This window comes from Staurois parvus, unplaced genomic scaffold, assembly GCF_062004578.1.
Source record: "Staurois parvus isolate SC_StPar_1 unplaced genomic scaffold, SC_StPar_1.0 ptg000165l, whole genome shotgun sequence".
Lineage (NCBI taxonomy): Eukaryota > Metazoa > Chordata > Amphibia > Anura > Ranidae > Staurois > Staurois parvus.
In genome coordinates, this window is record NW_028317961.1 from 2,113,024 (window position 1) to 2,137,679 (window position 24,656).

Consider the following 24,656-nt stretch of genomic DNA (forward strand, 5'->3'; position numbering starts at 1 on the left):
AAGAAATACATTTTCACTGGAGTTCATTTAGAGGACAGTGGGGTTGATTTACTAAAAAAGTAGAGAATGTTCCGTGTTAAAGTAATTCTTTACTTAACAAAGTAAATATTTACTTATCTCAGTGAAGAAAAAGTTGACTACTGATGACTTTAATTTTCAAAATGGTGGCACAGGAGCAGGAGCAGAAGCAACACAAGATTTTAAATATTAAGTCAAAGGTGCATGGACATTTGTATTTGTATCTATTTAGGTACATACTTTTAAAGCATTGCTTTTTAAAGGGAGGGGGGTCTGCTATTAAGGTGATTAAGTATTCTATATTTATGGTAAGTGATTTTTTACTTTGTATCACCTAATTTACTAAGATGAGCGAAAATGTATTTTAACTTAAAAATGTATTTAAGCAGTCATACTCAGCTCTATAAGTCAATCAGGATTACTGTGTCTACATTTGGTTAACCTAAGTTTACGCTATACTAATATTATTTGTATTGTTTTTATTATTATGTTATTATCCAGCAATATATTAGACAGTGCTATCCATAAAATAATATGGGGTGGGAACTGCAAATTTAGAGACAAAAACAGGTAAACAATATTACACAGAAGGCAAATAAGCTGGTTCTAAATGGGCTGACAAACTGTGCAATTTTTTTGTTACAATATTAGTGTTATATTTATTAACACAGTAATTTCAAGGACACTGCATGTTATTACAATATTAGTAATTTCTGCTTGACCATTTTTTATTCTTTAGATTACTCATATGAATGGCTGGTACCTTACAGAATTAAATAGTGACCTCAGGGTTTCCCCAACTAAAGATAGTTTTGATGGACCCCAACAACTGAGTATTAGAACTGCAGATGCACAAGCTCAGGGGCTGTTTGATATCGTCTATTGGTCTGCACCAGCTTCATATCTACAAAATAAAGTAAGTATCACTTTCATACAATATTTTTATTATTTGTTCTGGTTTCTTTCATCAGGCTTCTCAAACATATGGAAATGGATTTTTGGAAGAAACTGTTATTTAAAACTTCAAAGTAATATCCAATAATTCAAACCAATACATTGCATAAATTTGACAGCGAGTGGAAGTAAATGAAGGTGAATTGTAAGCATTTTAAACACAGAATTTGAAGAAAATATGTAGAAATTATAAAGTGCTGTGACAGGGCAACAGTTATAGTAGTAAAAGATGTAACTGTAAGCTCTTTGGTCCCCAGTTCAAAATGGAACTAGAACCTCTTATTTTAAATCATATCCCCATATACCAAATTCCCAACATGATTTCAGAAATGCATTGGGACATTTCAGGCCAACTGAGTAATAATGTAATACTGCCTGGTCTTAGGAGGTTCCACAATGTAAGTAATCAGCATAATTATTGTCAATGATTACACTGGTTTCAGGGTGTTTATCATTAACTCTTCAGGATGTTGTGTATTTGTACCCTGGTGTTTTGTTTTCTTGGAATGTCCATGTCTTTGAACCTCCAAAATTAATATCTGTTTTAATGTTATGTTTAGTTTTGGTTATTTGTTATTGCAGCCTTTATTCAAAGAACCTATATTAGAGGAATATTTAAAATGCAAAAACAATTGATTTTATACCCCAGTTTAGCAGACATAGCATAGTGTATATTCTCAGTGTAGTGCAAAACTAGCTTCAGCATACCTATAGAGAAGCTAGAAATAATGTTTAAATTGTAAGAAACTATTTTCTTCATGAATTTCTTCCTAAATGTGAAACAGAGACAGGATCAAGCATTTTTGGCGTACTATGGGGTATATTTATCAAAGATTCAAAAAGAATTTTGTCCAATATTTGACAGAAATCCCACTTTTTATTGTGCAAGATTCAATGTTCCTCATTCCCTCACAGTTTTCCTAATTTCAAATAAAATTTGCCCATCAAAAGTAGCAATAAACAATATTTGCCCATGTGAAAATCTCACTGCTATAGGTAAGCATTTAACTGCGTGAAATCGATTCATTTAGGGTTTTTTGTTGTGATTACCCGTCATTGGCCTCAGCTAATCACATGTCACAGATGGATTGTGGTTGACCCTGTCTGTAACTGTGATCACTGTGACCAATCACAGCTAACAACACAATTGTATACAATGGATGGCATTAACCGCTTGCCTACAGGGCACTTATACCCCCTTCCTGCCCAGGCAAATTTCCAGCTCTCAGCGCTGTCACACTTTGAATGACAATTGCGCGGTCATGCAGCACTGTACCCATATGAATACATTTTTTTTGTGACAGATAGAGCTTTATTTTGGTGGTATTTAATCACCTCTGGGTTTTTTATTTTTTCTTAAACAAACCAAAAACCGCTGAAAATATTTCTTAGTTTTTGTTGTAAAATTTTGTAAATAAGTGATTTTTCTCCTTCACTGATGTGCGATAATGAGGCTGCAGTGATGGGCACTGATAGGCTGCACTGATGGACACTGATAGGTGGCACTGATGGGCACTGATGAGGAGGCACTGGTAGGTGGCACTGATGGGCATTGACAGGCATCACTGATGGGCACTGAAAGGCAGCACTGATATATGGCACTGATATGCGGCACTGATAGGCGGCACTGACTGGCACTGTTAGGTGGCACTGACTGGAACTGTTAGGCGGCACTGAATGGCACTAATAGGAGGCACTGATGGGCACGGATAGGCAGCACTGATGCACACTGATAGGCTGCACTGACTGGTACTGATAGGTGGAACTGACTGGCACTGATAGGTGGCACTGATTGGCAGCACTGGTAGGTGGCACTAATTGGCATTGGTAGTTGGCACTGACTGGCACTGATGGGTGACACTGAAAGGCAGCTCAGATGGGCACTGATATGTGGCATTGATGTGCACTGGTAGGCACTGATATGTGGCATTGATGTGGCACTGGCACGTGGCACTGTTCAGCACTGGCAGCTGGCACTGATGGGCATTGACAGGTGGCACTTCTGGGGCCACACTGATCATCAGGGCACACTCCGTGGAATACCGATTACCGGCTCTCCTCTCGAGCTGTCAGCGTGACAGCTCGTGAGGAGAGAAATGCCAATAACCGGCATTTCCCTGTTTACATGTGATCAGCTGTGATTGGACACAGCTGATCACATGAGCGAGCCGACATCTTCGGCTCTTTCCATAGATTGGTGATTCGCTGTGTCCGAGGGTACACTGCCGATCACTGCGCTGCGCACTCCCTGAGCCACGCATGCGCGGTGAGAATGGGAGGACATCATATGACGTCCTCCCAGAACGAGAGAACCACCTTGCGCCCATCATTGGACTATATGGCGGGCGGGAGGTGGTTAAAGGAAGCCATCAATTGTTTACAATTGTCATGTGACCTGCTATGATTGGTCACAGTGGTCACATGGCACCGGCGATGGGACCATACACAGATAGCTCATCAGCTGTGTCCTATGGCCCTGTGGGTGCACGCAAGTCGACGATGTCAGAAGACATCATATGAACTTGTATGCTGGTAGCAGGATCTTTGTGCTCACACAAGGAGTAAACAGACTACATTTCCCAGAAGAGCTGACAAAGGGATGGGAGCATATATATACAAAAGCCCAGGAACCATACAGGAAGGAAGTGGATGATGAGGGACAGAGAATGGGTGTGTGGAGAAGGCTGTGTGGGATGCTGGATCCAGGCTGGGTCAGGCCACAGAAGACAGAGAAAAGAGGGATCACAGACCACTGGTATTACTGACAAGAAGGACAGTCAATCCTGTGAGCAGGGGTATCATGGTGCTGCCATCAGCATTGCTCTTTAACAGAGGCACCAAGAGAACACAGGGGCCTTCCTATTGAGAAACTACCTGTTGCATTACGGAGATTACAGATTGGGTGAGAGAGTTCCATACCCTGATCATCACAAGTTACAAGTGACTGTGTTAAGTTCAAATGTCTCTTTCAGTTCAGTACACCTTACATCACAGCTTACAACACTAAGGCCCAGATTAGTGTCTCCTTGTAAGTCTCTTCTAACTCCCAAGGAAATTGCTTCTTCAGACTAGCCCGCCACCTTTGAAGAGGAGTCCACCTCTGCTAAAATCTGCTTCAGCTTATTTTTACAATTGTAGTAAATGTTTGCCTTCATCCTTTGTATTAAAGAGATTTCACTTAAATTCAACATCCAAGGAGGAGTTTTCCTTTTTCAGACTACACCATCTTGAGGGAAATTTGCTTTCACACAAAGAAAGGTCTGAACCTTACTGTGCACCAATAGGGCCCCACCCAGCATGCAGAAGATTGGATGCTTTTGCTAAAAGGGATACAAAAATGGGACATTATTGCTTTTCACCAAAAAATTAATTTCCAGAGTTAAACCCAGTCACCAGTAACTGAGAGCCCAAAAGTGAGACAGTTTGATAGTTCCTCCCAGCTCACTTGGGTAGAGACATCTCAGAGGTTGGGACTGATGTTATATTCTGATCCTGCAGGACATTTGGAAGTTGCTTAAAATTATACTGTGTTACAATATTTTGTTGAACCTTTTAGAGCATTTAACTCATATTGCATGCTCATCTATTAGTATCTTTTGTTGTGCGTGCACTCGTATTATTCTGACCTTAATATAACCAGAATACTTGTTCACCCTAGACTGTGTGCATTTATTTTATGGTTCCAAGCTAGGGGTTTCCCCTGGTCAAAGGTTTATGGTGGTGTCAGCAGGGGCTGAGCTTTCAAAGCAGGCTCAGGATAGACAGGGAACCCAAAAATACTCAACAGCCCTTAAGGGGGTAGCGCTACACAGATATTCCTTTAACCTATAAGTAAGCTTTATTATAAGATTATCTGTAAGTAAAAAATCACAAAGCAAATTTTTTGAATGGAGCCATAGTATAGAAATCAATGAAGCACAATTATATATTGTATGCTTTAGAAGCTTACCAAGCCTAAGTCTATATCTATGCAAGATACTCAGTCTCTAAGCTGTAAAAAATAATATGCTTGTCATGTGACCACTAATCCATGTGATTTTGGGTACATTTGTAAAGTAAAAAGAACAATGATCATTTTCAGAGCAGGGAAAAGTTTGTTTCTTAAGCTAGAAAAAATGTTTCTTTTTTATTCAAATTCTTTTAGCTGACAAATAAAACCTTGTTTTCTATTGATGAGCCATTTATGTTTTACATCTATACTGTCAGTTAACAAAGAGAATACCATTGTAGTTTTGCATAGATTGGACTTTCACCAACATCAATGAACAAAGAATTTCATACGCTCCTGCAGATATTTGTTATTATTTTATCTACATGTTCCCATTCACTGAATGGAATAATTGTAGCGCTATGTGCAAATTGTTTTAACATATTTTTTTCTAATATAATACCATGGTCCTTTGTTATTTTGCTTCAGCTTTTTCTGTTAGAATGAAACAATTTGACTTAATAAGTGAACCATATAAATTTTTGATACTTCAATAATACTGAAAGCTCTTACAAATTACCACTGTACATCTTAACTGTCATGTTATATCATGTGAATTATAGTCACAATGACATTTTTTACTCGAATGATTAAGAATCTCACCATCACAATAATTCTTTCAGGTTTGACTTGTTATTTATTTATATTGCATTTATTTCTGACAAGCAATGTAAAGTGAAATAGAAAGTATCTGAAGGAAAGACAACATTAAAGTCTTCGGGAACATTAAGACTATTAGTTCTTAATAATGGAATACTCTGCAGGAAGTAAATGAGTACATAAATGTCACTTAATTGATATTTATTGTGCAAATTATTTTATGCAAGAATACTTGAAAATATATTAGGTCATGGTTATTAAAGAGATAAAAAGTCATAATGATGTCAGTGGGAGTTACAGTGAGATAACTTTTCTTTTTTGCCAGAATGGCAAAATTGCATTTATATTAATAAGCTAAGTACAAATGTAAAAAATTGAAAAGCACTAGCAATATCACTAGTGTTAATGATGAGTAAAGCAAACAAACAAAACAATGTGGATGAGCAATAGTAATGATCACCAAGAAACAAAATTGTCTTTGTGACCTGGGAACAGTGGGGATCCTGTTCTGGGGGCAGGTTGACTCATGTTTGCTTTGCTTCTAGTGGCCTTTTGCAGACTATAGAGTGTAGCTGGAATATATAGTGAGTCTCAGCTCCAACTTTGTTCCCAGGGACTGTTCCTTTCTTTCCTCCCCTTTGATTGTCCATGAGTGGGGAGGCAGGATCTCATACTATCAGCATCAAGATGTCTTCCCATAGTTACATAGTTAGTCAGATTAAATGAAGATACTAGTCCATCTAGTTCCTGACACGCACTGAGTTTTTTCTACATTTAGATGAGTGGTACTTTTTCAATAAATTGCTTGGTTTACTGTTAGTTGGAGTTCTCACTTCCTTACCTGTTCCATGGAAGCTGTGTTCCAGCTTGAGTAAAGGCTGCACTCCGTTTATATTCATTAAAGCAGAACTTTACTCTCTCAATCAACATTGACTATTTTAACCCTTATGCTGTTAGCATTAGTAAATAGATTGTTTTAAACCTGGTTTTCACATTTCATCAGTTACTTCCTGGTTTCCATATCTAGGCAAATGATATCATACATCCCATGAGTCTTCAGGAGAGAAGAAAGGTTTTTTTCAGCTAAGCACACCCTCCTGCCGGCATGCCTGAGCTAAGGGCAGATGAATTCCAGGACGTAAATGTTACATGAATTATCTGCCCTTACTCAAGATGGACAGGGGGTGTTTTTAAAAGTGATTTATCAGCAAAGGAAAGCATAGAGACATGAATGGATGGGTGAGTTTGCTTCGAATATCAAAAAATAATTAAAAAGTGTTTTTGGTTTATGGTGCTCAGATGCAATGTAGTTCCACTTTAAAGACTGTGTTCCTGTCAGAATGATCAAAGGCTGCATTCCTGTCCCTTAAACAAGTGTATACCAGGGTTCCACCTCCACTGCCTGTCTTCCACTTACCTTCAGAACTTTAGACCACTACTGCATTTGTGGACTCTTGCATTTATCATTCTATTTTTTTCAATTTAATTTCTTAGTGATCATTATTATTGCACATTCCCATGGTTGTGTTGGTCTGCTTTACTCATCATTGTCACTAGTGATATTTTCAATTTTTTTTTTTTTTTGGACTATACCAGACTCCATTGGTGATTTCTAGCAACATTTTCTAGTATTTTAGCTTGCCAGAAGGTAGGAATGGGCTTTAAAGAAAATTCAGTACATAGCTGCATAAATGTAAATGTGAGTGTTTTCTATTTGTATAAAAATGCATGTAGTCATCATTTTGAATATTATATACTGCACATGCCAGGATATCTATTAAAGTAAGCTTATTTCAAGAATGTACACATTAAAGTATATACATATTCTGAACAAGCCATATAAACACTTTACAGCAACATTCATCTCTGTAACTATAGGCATTGCGGAGACATCTGTCTTCAAAATTTATAGCAGAATCACTGAAATTACAGTTACTTAACGAGCAGACTTTTTGCAGCCTACTAATAGAAACACACAACAGTCACTTGTAAGCTGTTAAAAAAAACACTAAAACCTGACTTTAAAAACTTTGATCTGATCCTTAGAGCTCTTTTCCTGCTTGTTAAGAATATGTAAACATTTTAATGTTTATAGTCTGAGCACGGGTGGACCTTAATGAGGACCTTATCTGTGGAAGCTGTGTCCCAAAAAAGACAGAGGGCAAAGGACTAATTACCAGTATTGCCTGTGATCTCAATGCAGCTGATATTTTCTGTATTACTGATTGATCATACTTTGTTACATGCTGTCTCTGTGTGGAAGTGGCCATCTTGTTGAGAGGCTTGGCTTTTCTTCCTCATGTCAGAGCCCCGATGACTGATGGTCTGATGACTGATGGATGAACAATCAATTAGCAGCAGAAAAATTGTAGAAAGCATATATGGAACAAATGAAACAAAAGCAGGGGGATTCAACCACTGCAGGCTCTCAGGTATACTTGTCTCCCATGTAAGAATAGTAAGCAGAAAGTGTGGCTAGTGCACTGCTATTTTTCAGAAGAAATTCAAGATCAGAGGTAGATTTTTTTTAGGGTATTTAAGCATCATTAACATTTCTAGATCTTCCATACTGCATCACACAGCTTTACTTTTTCCGATCACGTTCACTTTAACCTACATAAAAGTTTCTGTGTATTTTTTATTTTTATTCATTTCAGGTACATATATAGCACCGTCAATTTATGCAGCGCATTACATATATATTGTACATTCACATCAGTCCCTAACCCTTAAGAGTCATACACTCTAAGGTCCCTAAATCACATTCATACATACAGATACTAGGGCCAATTTAGACAGGAGCCAATTAACCTAACAGGATATCTTTGGAGTGTGGAAGGAAACCGGAGTACCCAGAGGAAACCCACGCAGGCACAGAGGAGCAGAGAGGTAAACATTTTGCTTTAGTTTTGCATTATTTAGGAAGATTCTGAAAAGAGAACTGGGTTAGATGGTTACATCAGCATTGTCTGTATATAATAAGCTTTCAAATACATTATTCTTCACCTCAACACTTTTAACATCAGAATTGTATCTAATAGTATGCACCTAAATCTCCATGCTATGTGCAAATAAAAGGAGAAAGTAAGGGTACCACTGGCAATTGCCATTGCAAATACCCATAGTGCAGAACTGTGGGAATATTTGACAAACATAATGGGATGCTAATATGGGGCCATATATTTTGGAGCCCAAAAGAATCCATCCAATGTAATAGGTTGATTCAGTGAGTTTAACGGAAGCAATGTTAACAGCAGATGGTTGCACTGAAGGAACTGTTGTATTTTTTTTCCAGCATTTCTAAAGGATGACCTGGAGCTAGTGTTAAAAAGCTGTTCATAAAACTAAATAACAATATCACCAGATTCTGCAGGATATTAAGGGATTTCTATGTGAAAAATACTCAGGTAACCTTAAAGGCTTTATGTTCTCTGGTGAAGAGCATTTGTAGTGTATTGCCCTTGTAATGGTAGGACTGTCAAGTGCATAATAACATTTTCGCCAACTGGGAAAGGAGTTTTTAAAGCTTCTCTCCTAGTTAAACACTTGTTATTCCTCTCGCTAGAAGCCTGTTTATATCTCAGTTTTAAGTGTATCTTGTGTAGCAGAGGTTATAGCTCATGTAGCTTACATCTTGAAATGCATGCCACCCTAAAATCTGTATATTTAAACATGTATATACAAATAAAATGAAAAAGATATATAGGGTAGGAAACTAAGCATCAAACGGTTTCCAAGTACCATAAATACTTTTTTGCAGTTTTTCCCTTTTCATAATTTAAAGACCTGTAATATACATATGAACATTTTATAAACTGCCAATTCTATGACAGTTCAACCTCCATACTGGCATGTCATTGCCCTCTACTACTAACTCTAATTACTGTCTGTGCTACCCCAGATCCTCTGCCCCCCTCCAATTTATTACTACTACTACTACACTACACTACTAAACAACTCGTTCACTCTCTTATTATCTCACGTCTGGACTACTGCAGCTCCCTTCTCACCCGCCTACCCCAACACAGGCTATCCCCGCTTCAGTCTATCCTGAACTCAGCGCCCGGACTCATCCACCTCACCAACCTCTCCGCTTCTGCCACCCCCCTCTCTCATTCCCTCCACTGGCTCCCGATTGCCCAACGCATTAAATTCAAACTCCTAACATTGATGTACAAAGCCTTTCATAACGCTGCCCCAAACTACCTCACCGACCTGATACCCAAATACCACCCTACCCGAAATCTTCGCTCCACACAAGACCTCCTACTTTCTAGCTCCCTGGTATCCTCCTCCCACGCCTGACTGCAGGACTTCTCCAGGACTTCCCCCATCCTCTGGAACTCACTACCCCAATCCATCAGACTGTCACCTACCCTCTTCACCTTTAGGCGCACCCTGAAAACCCACCTCTTCAGGGAAGCCTACCCCACCCTCACTTAACAGCCAATCTCCTCCACTCCTCCTACCACTCCATCCCCCACAGCCACTTCCTCCTGCACCACTTTCCCCTCCCTCCTAGATTGTAAGCTCGAAAGAGCAGGACCCTCAAACCCCTCGTGTATTGTTTTGTTACTGTATTGTCTCATGTTCTGTCCCCCACTATAATGTACAGCGCTGAGCAAACCTTTTAGCGCTATATAAATACTATATAATAATAATAATAATTTATCTATATAAACAATGTATCTGCTGGGGGACAAGTGAAGAGGAATACTATAGAGTGTCAAACGTGTGACAGCTTTGAGTCTATGGGGGCTACTGACATCATATCTAAGATGGCAGTGCCCATAAGTGGTCTTGGGGTTTTGGATGTCTACATTATGAAGGATTTTAAACGTAAATACCATGCTAAAAATATAATCTTATGGAAAGGGTTTTGGTAAAATGAGCAAAAATCAAAACAGTTATATCAGAGTTTTATCCTCCCACCTCTTGTTTCTCATTCCAAAGAAAACAATGACAAGTAATAAAACTGTTTTTTTTTTGGGGGGGTGGAGAAAGGGAGCATGCAAACTAGGTAAGACCTAAAGGCCTATGCTGACATCTAGAAGGCTATCTATTTTAAAAAAGCATTAGCTCTTTCACTAATCCATGGTCAAGTGACTTTGCATTTATAAGGGCCTATTAACATGAATGCATTACGATAATTCATTGGTGTGATGCAGTGCCATTCATTATGAATGGCACTTCAAACCACCTTGCCAGTTAACGTGCATTGCAGTGCACTGTTCAAAGTGGTACATTTACCTTGCATCTTCTCCCTCATTTGCTGAAATACTTGAAATATAGATATGAAAGATTGCATAGGATTCCCTGTAAAATTCATACCAGGCCCTTATCAAGGCATGCAGCTTGGGTGGCCAGAAAGAGGAGGGCACTAGAATATCCCTCCTTCCTGAGCTATACCAGGCCCCATGCCTTTCAAGGAGGGTAGGCTGTATGCTCACTAACCCCTCTTTCTTTGCCTCCGAGGCCGCCTACCCAGATAAGGGTCTGGTATGAATTTTAAGGGGAACCCTCTGCTTTTCAAAATATTTTTTTGTCATTGAACCTTTAAAGGGCTGAATAATACTGTTCTGGAATGTTACATGCAGCTTTAAATATTCCCGGAGCATGGCATTTAATAGATTTATGTAATGTTGCCCTTTAAGCCACATGAAAAGACCATCTCTCCAGTTAACAGTAGTTTAAAAAATGTTTTTTGCATTGACACCTCAAGGCACTGATACCCATGACTTTTTTATTATAATAGAATGCAAATTAGCCTTGAAAAAGGCTAGAAAAAAAAAGATTTTTCTTTCTGTAGACTTTAATAAGGTTAATCTAATTGTTCAGGGTATAGGGGTTTTAAACTTTCCTGCTGGGTTTGACGAACCTCCCGTTAAATGAACTTTGTTCAGTTCACTCTTATTTAGTATAGACCAAATGTTGCGTATTTATAATGATCTGGGTTTCAAATTATTCAATTTATTTAATAGAAGTGTTGCATAGTTAACAATGGTACAGTATTGCATCTAAAGCAAACTGTGCTAAGAAAGGTCAAAAGCTTGAAAACATAAGATATATATCTTTCAGAATTGTTAAAAATAAGTGTAAAATACTTTCCCCTAGACTCTATCTCTTTGCATAGCTGAGATAAACGTGTTGTTTAAGAGACATATTCTGCAGACACATAATAAGTGTGATGGTTGTGATATGCTTAGCTAGCTTCCTAGTATTCTGTTAAGTTCTTATTAAGTCAAGGAAACTTTAGCAACTTCTGAATTCTACAAATTTTGTACTGTATCGCTATCTAGCATCTGGTCTGTATTTCATTATGTCCACAAAAGAACACAGAAAGATGGAATTACAAAATATTGGAATGGTTACAGATCTTATGAAGCATAAGATCACGAAAGCAGAGATAAGCTCTTAGAAATTAAGTAGAGATGAGTATTTTTTGGATTCTGAGTTAAGTACATCAACACCTAAATCTTGCAAAGTGTACAAACTTCAGAGAAAAAGAAAAAAAAGGAAAGAAAACGATTTACTCCATTTTCTGCCTGTTTAAGGCTGCATTCACATTTTGTGATTTTGAATTGCGGGCAGAATTGCAGCAATCATGGCTTAATGCACCACATGTGTTTGGGCGCCATTTATTCTTAACCACTTCAAGTCTGGACACTTTTACCCCCTTCCTGTCCAGGCCAATTTTCAGCTTTCAGTGCTATCACACTTTGATTGACAATTTTGCGCGGTCATGCAACACTGTACCCATATTAATTTTTTAGCATTTTTTGAGACAGATAAAACTTTATTGTGGTGTTATAAATTCACCACTGGGATTTTAATTTTTTTGCTATATAAATGAAAAAGTCCAAACATTTTGAAAAAAAAGTGTTTTTCTTATAAAAGTTTGCAAATAAATAATCTTTCTTCATAAATCTTGGCCAAAATGTATTAATCTATCTTTTTAGTAAAAAAAAAAATAACCCAAATTAATTTATAACCAAAAATTATAATTTTTCAAAAAATGTTTTTACATTTATTTTATTTTTTTATTATTATTATTATTATTTTTTGCATACTGTCACCCTAGCAGTACAGTGTCACCATAGTGACACTGTACTACTTGTGGGGGGTGATGAAGTATTTTTTTCTTTTTTTACACTGATTGCTTTTACACCCATAAAAGCTGTAAAAGCAATAATTTCTCCTCTCTGGCTGCATTCTTACAGCCATTGAGTAATACTGTGAGAGCTTTGATTGGTCACATGGTACAAGGCTGTTGTTACACGTAGTAAGCAATGATGTCAAGAAGTGACATCTTCTTTACTACTGTTCCTGTGATCACTGATTGGCTAATCAGTGATCACATGAATCGGGACCTCACACAGAGTTCCCATACAGCAATCAGGAGCACGCATAGGAAGTGAATACGGAGGCCATTTATAAACAGCCACCCACTCCCGCACAGCTCCCTTCCAGCTGTTTATGTACATGGGCTGAATGGGAAGTGGTTAATGTCACCTCAAACATGTGACAATCGTGGCAAAACGCATCACATGAAGCTGTCACCCAAAAGAAGTGCACAAAATTGCCTTCTGTTTGAGGTGTCATTAAGAGTGCATGGCACCCAAGCAAGCATTGTGCATTTTGCCACAATTGCAAATATCCATTTTGTTGTACTCATGAGAGTGAATCATTTGGATATTTAACTACATCATGGAAGGATATGCACAATATATAGGTTGCACTTGCACATGATATACGTTTGTACTTACTGTATTTCATACTAAAGCATTGTACATATAATTTGTACAGTTTTATATTGGTTTGTATTTTTATGTATTTAAAGAGCTACTACTGATTTTTTTTATTACTTCACAAAGGTTTTACCTAGTAAAAGGAATGAGCTGGGTTTTTTTGGTGCTTTCATCCTTCTAATATACTATAGACTACCCCAGGGACCCTCTGGGATGCCCTAGTTGGCAGAGAATGTGGATTCTTTTATTAAGATTGAAAAGATCCACATCTGGATCCAGGGCCTCTCATGTGTTTGTCAGTGGCTCTTCTTACTGTGCCAGTTGAGATGCTGGACAGCTTCTTTCCTGATCCCTTGGACAAAGTTGCTTTGTATCTACTTTTTATGTTGCAAAACCCATCTCCATTATCAGGAGCTCTGGTGAAAACCAGTTAGTACTCAGACACCACACATGGGCCTGCATCACCCGCCAGGGAGACCTGCTTGTGCATTTATCCTGCTGGTTTCTGTGTGAACCTTTCCACTGCTACAGGCCTCCTAACCTGACCCCCCTACCATGACAAAGATTCACCTACCCTGGAGTCCAGCCCTCCATTAGCACATTAATCAGGACATCCTGTCGAACTTCATCCTGCAGGCAAATCATAAAAAAAAAAAATCATCCATCTGGGATTTGAATACAAAAGCATTGTCAGAAAACTCTAGATATACATAGTTTTATTACACTAATGAATACGATTCCTGCAGCTTCCCTAGATTTGTTATATTTTAAGAGAGATTTTTACATTATGACAGTCTCACAAAATTTCAGGAGCCATTTAGTTGCAGAGCAAACACATTAAGAAAGTTGATAATTTTCTGCACATTCTTTAAAGGATAAGTTCACCTTTGGAAATGTGACCTTTAGGTCACATGCCTGATGAAGGGGTCCTCCGAGATTCCAAAATGTTGTCTTGCTGTAACTATGTGATCGTTTATTAAAACTTTTGGACCCATATTGGTGATCCTCAGTGTGCTGGTGACATTCTCTCTTACTGATTCTGTTCAGTTCCAGCCGGCGGTCACTGCAGCACCTGCTTATCCACACCGCCATTTGTAATGCAGGAACGTTTGCGTTTGGATTGTACACTTGCATGTTACATGTTCCACCCATTTTTAGGGTGGAACTTTTGACATGTTCCCATGGCTGCAGCCTCTCCCCGATCCACCGCTTCTAGTGATAGCGAGTCAGGGATCTTTACCCAGTCTCATCATATATTCACAGAGTTCTGTCGATGGGAAAAAATACAACTACTGACAGCCTTTGTGGCTGATGGCTTGTAGTTTTCAATGAAGTACTGGAGCGCTGGTGAGTGCACTAGGTAGTTCATACAGTAGATGGTTCCTGTCATTGTGTAACTGCCTGCCTGTATGAGGTACAAGCACACAGCTTACACTGGCAGTCTGCAGGAGCCTTGCATTGCTCCCGCATTCTGCTAATCACTGGTGCAATGCTTTACAGGCTCCTAATAAAAGAAATAATAAATACACATTTTTTACCTGCAAAAAGGTTAACTTGTCCTTAAATATTTTCTTCTGATTATGCATTTACACACTGGTGTTAAGTGGAGTTAATCCAATATTTTGGATGGCATTAGATTTGGTAGTATTTCAATAACATTATATATAATATTTCAAGCATCGGCATGATGGCTAGGGAACTAACAATCTTCACAGCAGAAGTCAGAAAAAGCAGCTTTTATTATTCTCTCATGACAGGTGAACTTTAATGTGTCCAACCAAAAGCATTAATATTTAAATGCACAGGGCACACATACAAAAAAAGATAGCTCTGCAAAAAAGAATAGGTGTTGGTCTCTCTTTAAAGTGGTTGTAAACCTCAGATATGAAAAGTGAACAAAGCATATTCTTCTATAGTGTGTTCTAACCTAAGCACTGAGTATGGTTCTTCTCTAATCTCTGATCCCTCCACTATCTGCACGAGTCACTGATAGAACTCTAAGCCAACAACTCAACCTCCTGAGAGATGCTGTGTAAAATGTGTGTTTTGGAAGACTGTAGTGGATAGAGGGTTGCAGATTAACAGGCACAACGTATGTAGAAACATTTGCTTCATCTCTGTGTAGGGTTTATAACTACTTTAAGGCAGACTGCAATCCACTCAGAATGAGGGGTGCTAGACTGGAAAATGAACCTGCATAGCATATCTTAGCTTTCAAACATTATGTTAAACTGCCATGCTAAGGGCAAAAAGGATGAATAACCAAATTGGAAACTATAAATAGAAGGTTTATCAGTGTTTAAATTTGGGGGGAGGCTGACAAGGCTTAAAGGGGTAGACAGGAAAGCAGCTCTACAGTAAACTGGGCCAGTTTTGGCCACTGCTCTGGCTATAGACCCTATAAGCAATAAGGTCTTCAGTTATCCATTGACCAGCTAATTAATAGGCTAAAGGCCTATGGGACAAGAGTTGAGAGAAGATTAAAAATGACTAAGAATACATTTGAGGTCCTTTCTAAAAATGGACTTTGTAGTGAAAAATTGAACTTTAGCTTATTTACTTTGCCTCAACATGCCAAAATGTTTAAATACATTTAAAAATCACTGTATGGAGGACAGTAATTAAATATACTTACCTTATCCCAGCTTCTTCCCATGGTACCAAGGTGAGGGTAAAGTCTTCTCTTTAACATCAACACTGGGTCTCTTACCACTTTTCCAGTATATTGGGAAGAAACTTGATACACAGTCAGTTTAACTGCTTTCCCACTGCCCTGTAGCAGATATACTGCTACAGGGTGGCAGGGGTGCGTAAAATCACATATATATATATATATATATATATATATATACATACGTGATTTTGCATTACCTGCACCTCTATTCGAGGCCTCGGCTGTCAATCACCAGTTCCCAGCCTGTGATTACTCTCCAGCACTCGGTGATCGTGGAACATTACCGGCGAAGGGAGAGAACTGTATGTAAACATAACAGTTCTCTCCCCTGTCTGCTCCTGCACATTGCTTTGCATGGCTCTGCATAGCAGAGCCATGCAAAGCATTGTGCTTACAGTTGAAAGCATTAACACAGCCCACAGTAAAACAGCACACAGTTAACCCTTTGATCACCCCACATGGTAACCCCTTCCTGCCCAGTGCCATTAGTACAGTGTCAGTGCTTTTTATTAGCACTGATCACTGTATTGGTGTTAGTGACACCAAGTCAGTTCCCCCAGTGTCAGAATATCCGCCGCAGTCCCGCAGTCTTGCAGTCCCGCTAAAAGTCGCTGGTCGCCGCGATTACTAGTAAAATTAAAAAAAAATGCCAGTGTATATTTCACCATTTGTAAACACTATAACTTTTACGTTAACCAATTAATTTACATGTAGTGGGATTTTGTTTTTGCAAAAGGCATGTAGCAGAATACCTTTGGCCTAAATTTATGATGAAATTAGATTTTTTTTATTTTTTTACTGGACATGTTTAATAGCAAAAAGTCAAAAATATTGTTTTTTTCTTAAAATTGTCAGCCTTTATTTTTTATAGCGTAAAAAATAAAAAACACACAGGCAATCAAATACCACCAAAAGAAAGCTCCACTCATGGAGAAAAAGGATGTAAATTTCATTTGGGTACAGGGTTACACGACCAAGTTAGTTAAAGTAACACAGCGCTGTAACGCAAAAAACGGCCTGGTTAGGAAGGGGGTTAAATCCTCTGGAGGTCAAGTGGTTAAAACAAAATTAACCAGCTTCATATAACTACATAGAGCAGCAGCTCAGGGAGGAGCATGCAGCGGAGGCTCTGCTTGAGAGGGATAAGCCAGGCACGCCGGCAAGGACCTGAAAAGAAGTGGATCAGGGCTGCTCTGTGCACTGCACAGAGCAGGTAAGTATAGACATGTTTTTTATTTAAAAAAAAAACCAAGCTTTGGTTTCTCAATACCTAACATTATGTTCCCAGCTAACAAGTATCTTTTTGGGCAAAAGGACAGGTCTAGGACAGTTAAAATGAGCTTCATAAACCTTCAAGACTCATTTAAAGCTAATTATACCCCCCAAAACCAACTTCATTTATCCTTCCTATTGACTCCAATGTGTTTGAAAAATGACAAAATTTCACCAGAATGTCTAGATTTTTGGGGATGGAACCTCCAGTTAGATATTGTGGAACCTGCATAATGGTAAACGGGAGGAAATCAGAAACAGACATGACATTAAAAATGTTAATATGTATTATAATGTATATTATACATAAATATAAAGATTTATACAGCAGCATTTGATAAATGGCTCCTAAAATGTAGTGTATCCTTTATTTTATTATTATTAATAATAATATTATTAAAAACACATGCCAAAAAGGGCAACATTTTACATTTTCGTATATCTTTTTTGAACAATAGGGAAACACAGTTTAGAGAGAAAAGCGTTTTGGCAAAATGACAAAAATTCACCCAAATATACTAATGCGCACTTGTGCAGTCTGCAGATAGTCATTGTGATTTTGTAGATCCTGAATTGAGTGCTTCTCAAAACATCAGGCAGAAGTAAATAGGTATTACCAAACAAACTAAAAATTATCACACTCTGATTCTTTTAGAAGAATTATTGAAACACGTATTTTTAATTACATAAACCAAAACATAAACCTAAACAAAAGAAGGATTTGAACAGAAGCAAATTAGTGTTTCTTAATACCCAAGTCAAAGTTCAGACTTAAGGTTAATTTACATGTTGTGGTATAATTTGAAGAGAGCTACTCATATATTTCTGTCTTCTGAAAAATTTAAGAAAACTATTATTACCACACAAATCCAATAAAAATCAGTATGAATAAATAACATTGATGGTTCTGAATAAGATGTATAAATGACTGTAGTTTATTAATTTAACTGTTTTAACAGTAGCACCGAGTAAGAAAAGACCTTTAGCATGAACACCTAAGTAAGAAGGTGTACTCTTCTGATAAAATGTAAATAAGATATTAGTTTTGTATTAAAGTAAAGTCCAGTTAAAGATTGTTCCACTCAAAGTCTGGTGATATTTGCTTTTTACATTCAAGTAGACTTGCCAATTGACATTGCTTTACTGCACCTAGAGGAAAGAAGATTAAAGGCATAGAAATGTGATATAAAAAGCAGACTAACACTGGTACTTAGCTTCTAAGAAGGAGATTTAATGCTGTAAAATGTAATCGCTTTTCTTAGTGAAAAAGTAATTAGTTTCACATTCAGTTTCTTAAATTGCAAACTTCTGTAATGTGACATGTGAAACAGTCACTGTGTTAAGTAATTGCAACTAAAGGAAAGCTTAACAACACAGGGATTAACAAAGTCTTAGCAATCAGTGAAGCCCTGCCTGTTTTATGTTCTTATGGACAATAGTTACAAGCTTTTTCTTTTTTTCTTCTTCTTCACAGTGTTTGTTCTTGTATTACACCTTACATCAATATCTTTGCTTGAAATAACTTAGTGGGTAAATATTTGTATACTATATGGGTCTATCTGAATTCATCTTCACAATAAACGGAGATCAATAAAGTGAGAAAGACCTTTAATCTATACACTTTGCCATTTTAGAAGTAAATAAATCTCTGAATGCACCAATGTTCCAATGCATCATTGACTGGCTCAAAAAACACATCCGTAAAATTGTCTGTGACCCAGCAGCCAAAACAAATGCTAGGGGGTTGAAAACATATCTTGTGGATAACATACAAGTCCTTTAAATATGCAGTTGACATCAGCACAACATCAGCACTGGTTTTCACAAAGCTTTCCTTGGAAAGTCAGTGTCCAAAGAACATATTATACTTGCTAATTTCTCTGCTCCGAAGAAGCACAGAGAATCACATTTGCTGCTAGTTTCCACAAGCAAATGTCACACTGAATTTACTTTGATTTTCCTTCGCTCATGTATACCGGCTTATAAAATGTAAACTCTGACTATACCTTGAAATAAAGGTCTTTTGTAACGAGAGCTGCATTAGTACATTAGCTCAGTATTGTAACTGCAACTATTTCTAGTCTTGTATAGTGAATCAATAGTAGTAGGATCATATGCAACATTTAAAACAAGACTGCTTAAACATCTATACATATAGTGGAAAAAATGTACCTGATGTTTAGAAATAGGTTGAATATATCTAGGTACTTCTTTAGCTTTTGCAGGACTTAAAGAGACCCTGTCACTACTTAACTGAAATTAGAATTTTATTACAGGTACTTATATAGCGCCATCAGTTTATGCAGCGCTTTACATATATATTGTACATTCACATCAGTCCCTAACCCTCAAGGGGTGTACAATCTAAAGTCCCTAACTCACATTCATACATACACATACTAGGGCCAATTTAGACAGGAGCTAATTAACCTACCAGCATGTCTTTGGAGTGTCAGAGGAAATCGGAGTACCCAGAGGAAACCCACACAGGCACAGGGAGAACATGTAAACTCCAAGCAGGTGGTACCATGGTTGGGATTCAAACCAACTACCCTAGTACTGCCAGTTGGAAGTGCTAACCATTTAGCTACTGTGCTGTTAAGAAATACGTCTGCCTAAAGAATCTGCTGCTTCTGATGTTACTTTGAGTGTTGGATGCTTGGTCCCTTTCTGGGCCAGCAATTAGGAGAGACAGATCAAAGCTTCCTCACACAAAGCAGCAGCCTGCATTTGTCAGCAGTCAGACACACTGGGGTAGATTTACTAAAACTGGTGCACTCAGAATCTGGTGCAGCTGTGCATGGTAGCCAATCATCTTCTAACTTCAGCTTGTTCAAATAAGCTTTGGTGATAAAACCTGGAAGCTGATTGGTTTCTATGCAGAGCTGCACAAAATTTTGCACTTTTCATTTTTAGTAAAAAAAACCCACTATGACACAATAATAATAGTGGAGGAGTGGAGCAAAATAAATATTTTCTTTGCAAAGTAAGTGTTTGGTTAATAAGGTCAACCTGTGTACACTTTAAATACTCAATCATGTGCAAAGGAAATGTAAAAAAAAGGAAATTTGCTAGAACAGAATTGATTTATTGAATTGAATACAGCTTCACCTAATTCACAAAAGCTGGCCATAGATGAGTTATAATTCAAACAAAAATAATTGATTTGTCGAATCATTCACTTTTCACACCATTAGTGTGCCAGCTGCTGCACCCGATTTTTCATGCTGCAATCAAAACTGCCTGGTCCAACATACTAGGCCTTTCTGTAGAAAAATTAAACAAATGATGACACAATCGTATGAGCTATTTCTGTTTTTCAGCCATCAGACAGTTCGGTTTTCTACTCATCTATGGCCAGCATACGTTCTGTAAACACTCACCATGTTAAAAATGGTCATACACTGTTGAATTATTTCATTCAGCCTGTGCTCTGAACAAAAAAAACATAACAAATTCCTCCACTAAACTAAACAGCATGGATGAATGAACCTCCCTGCTGAGCAATTGTATTTTGACAATCGCCACTGGCTGATAGAATGCTACCACCATTCTGCCAAAAAATTTCCAGTAGGCTCCATTGAAAAAAGTCGATCAAATGCTTGACTTTTTCCCAATGGAGCAGAGCCACAAGGGCCACCAACTGAGTGAATTCCGCTAGGTTCATCAGGAAACAGCACACTGTATGTTTAGCTTAAGTGAGCATTTGCTTTTGTGGCATGTGTGTGAGGTATCAGACATCAAATAGTTTCTTGGCAAACATTTATTGCTGGATTGAGTAGTGTGATTTTCTGAAAGCTGCAGTGAGTAGTCAATTCAAGTGGGTCACCAGGACCAGCAGTCTGCGTATTTATTGTGCAATTGCTTTTTCCTGTAGAACTTTACTCTGTTGATCCCTTGTGTGGACAATAGGTATAAGCCAAACACACCTGGGTTTGGTTCAAGAAGGATTCGGCAAACAATGCTAACGTTTGGGTGCACAATCCAAACCCTGTTGTAGTTCATGAGAGCTGAATGTTAAAAAATAATAATAGAAATAATAGCAATTTTTAAGGCTAATAGTCAAGGGGTTGTCAAACAAATAGCATGGAGAGCTGGATATTTCTCTGATAAACATGTACCAAAGCAAAAAAAAAAAAAAAAATTCTGCTTGGTGGGGAGTGGCAGTTTTAGTATTGCTTAAAGTGAAACATAAACAATTAAAAATTCATTAAAAAACATGACTTGAAGGGCGTGGCTTGATTTTGGACCGAGCAGCTGCTTAATTCCAAAGCTCGGTGTTCCCCAACTATTCTACACTCATCCTGAAGTCGATCCTCCGCTACAACACCCAGTATCCTTCCTGGTGGTTCCTGGTACCCCCTTGCTTCATCAGCATAGTAAAAATTGTCAGACTATGGCTCCTATGGCAGCACAAAAGTTAGTCAGGTTTCCCCAGGTTTCACAGACAAGACAGCGCCGGTCCCCCTGCACTTTCTCCAGCCACACTACACGCTCTGCCTCACTCCCAGCCAGGCTCTTCAGCAGCGGTGAGTGCTTCTCCTCTCATCCCTCCAGCTCCATAGAAGACACGCTACATCCTCTGTCTGCCATGATCCATTCTGCTACAGGTGAGATGGCAGTCCTTACAGCTAAAATTGGATGATTTAGAGAACCTTTCTTCCCGCAATAGTCTTCGCTTTGTTGGCTTTCCAGAGTGCTCTGAGCGAACTGGCTCGGAAAATTTTCTTTACTCCTGGATACATGAGGTGTTTGGGGCTAATTCCTTACCCCCTACATTTGCTATTGAAAGAGCACACTTTCAAAATGGCCCCTGTGTCCACCTCCACCGGGTGCCCCACCACCAGGGGCGGACTTACAACTCATGGGGCCCGGGCAATAGGGGATCATAGGGCCCCTGTGTCCTTGCCCATACTCAAAAAAGCCTATGAAAAAGGTACCAGGGGCATCTCATGGAACCCCCTACTGACCCCGGGCCTTCGGGCAGTGCCATAGTTTCCAAATGGTCAGTCTGCCCCTGCCCACCACACTCTTTCATCGCTCACACCTTTAACTTTCAGGATAAAGTGCCCATTCTGCACCGGGGAAGGGAGAAAGGAGTGCTTCATTACAATGGTAACACTATATTCATCTATCCAGATTTCTGGGCGGAAGTCAAACACCAGCATACCTCCTTTGCAGCTGTGAAGGTTTGTCTTTGATTGCATGGTCTCTCCTATGCTATTTCTAGCCAAATTACGTGTCACTCATGATGGAAAAGCCCACTTCTTTACTAATCCTGGCTGGATGCTCATTTTGGGCCAACACCTAGACAGAATCAACCTGACCCCCACTCCTGCTGCCCTTTACTCTACTTGATGTACTTTCTTTAGTGGAATCTGTAGGCGTCTTGCCTGACCCTTTTTGCCCCTTCTCTTCAGATGGTACAACCGATCCGAATACCTGCATGGATACCTGATAATTGGCCCTGTGCTGATCACATGCACTCCCCCAAGTAAAAAAAACTTCTATAGCAATACACACCAAACTAAGCATGTTCAGATTGCCCCCGAGGCTCAGTTCTATCAGCAAATGGACTAGGGACAGTAGAAGAAAGGGAGGAACAGAGAAGACAGGATCAAGCATCTTTTTTACACAATGCGGATGATTAGCCCTTAGGTTCCACAGTGAGTATAACAAGTATGCTTCACTGTATATACAGACTGATTTTACAGTTGTGGGTTTAGTAACACTTTAATTAATACAGAATTGACTTAACTGGATAGAGTATCAAAGGTGTTTGAGGATGGCTATTGCCAAGCTAGATCTTTAAATTTAACTAATTTAATTCTAGCAAGGAATGTGGATGGAATTGTTTTCAGTGTCTAGAAATTGCTAGCTGTCAAGAGGCAGTGGTAGAGAATATTTTTTTGTTTTGGAGAGGAGCACTGGTAGTATGGACACAAGAGCAACATGAGGGTAGGACTGACATTGGAGATGCACATAGTATGTTATATTTGGAAGACTTAAATCAGAAGGGTACAAACATACCAAAGGGGTATGCAATTATAGTTTTTCTCCTGAAGGTAATAGCAAATAATTAAGGACAATTTATGCAGGAGAATATGCCATTTTCCCCAGACATCATCAATGCATGGGGTTTGTGGCCATTTTCCCAGCCCCAAATTTCTAGATTTGCAAAAAAACACACACATTAAGCAGTATTACTACCTCTACTAAAAGTTACAGTTTAGTTGTTAATGTTTCAGTTTCTACTGGCTTCTTAAAAACCATGGCCTATACTTCAAAGCCATTTAGCTGTCAGCCCAGTATTCCCCACTGACAGATAAAATGTATACAAAGGGATGCGGGGTAGATGGCTGACATCACTGACCACATACGGGCATGGCCATATTCTATCAATGGCACCAGCAACCATCCCTACCCCTTTGATTATATTCCAGCTGTTAGCAAGGAAATAGCCATTTGGTGACTACATTGGCAAGGAGCAAAAGCATGGTCTAACGTTCTTTTGGTTCACTGAGAATTGGACATCATTCATTATGATTTATGAGAATATACATTGCTGGACAACAAAAGTGATGATGGATTTACATTGTATACGTTTTTCTTTTTTTTAGTAAATTGTGTGCTTTTACTATTATTTTTTAATGTGTAGAGTTACTATATACCCCCTTACTCATTCAATGACAGCATCTGTGGCCCCCCTTATTTTTAAAGCAGACTTCCAGATTCCAATATGTCCTCTTCTGGACCAGGGTTGTGAGGAAGAGGACCCTGTCCTCGTCAACATGGGAACTAGATGCTTTGCCATGCAGTTGCTCCTTGCAAGGTACCCTCCCCAAAATAAAAGCCTGATATTGTTCAGGATGGGGGGGGGCACATGCCTCCCCCTCTTCTGGCTTGTTAGGCAGCATGCATGGTAATGTAAACACAGTAAAACACAGTGTATCATAACATTTCTGAGATCATTATAATTGTAACCCCGTGGGCTTAATATTTGATGGTATCAATAGAGTTTTTAATAATTGGAGAGGTAAATATCTTAAAAAACCACATCACAAAATGAGATATAAAAACTAAACACTTTGACACTGAATGGTTTGAATATAGACATTGATTTAAATAGTTTTATTTCTAATTTTAAATTCTCTTAAACTTTAGAAGCCCCTCAAAATAGATTTAGAATACCCTCAAAATATTTTAATGAGTATTTTAAATACTGTAATTTATGTATGATTGTATTTGAAGCCCATGCCCCCAGAGTCTTAGTTGACAATATAACGAAGAATGATTTAATGTTCCCAGGGTTTAGAACTGAAAATTCCCCTCAAGATGATCAGTTTTAAATGGTATATTTAATGGATTTTAATAATGTTTTTATTGTAGTTAGTAAGGCACA

At 38.4% G+C, this 24,656-nt stretch overlaps 1 protein-coding gene across 6 annotated transcripts in view; it reads left to right on the forward strand.

Annotated features, from left to right (window-relative positions):
• LAMA2 (laminin subunit alpha 2) overlaps nt 1-24,656 on the forward strand; it is a 1,220,316-nt gene that overhangs the window by 518,135 nt on the left and 677,525 nt on the right. For all 6 annotated transcript variants that reach the window (XM_089676131.1, XM_089676133.1, XM_089676134.1 and 3 more), the window contains exon 12: nt 758-934. In XM_089676131.1, the coding sequence (XP_089532257.1) occupies nt 758-934 (177 nt within the window). The remainder of the gene's footprint in view (nt 1-757; nt 935-24,656) is intronic.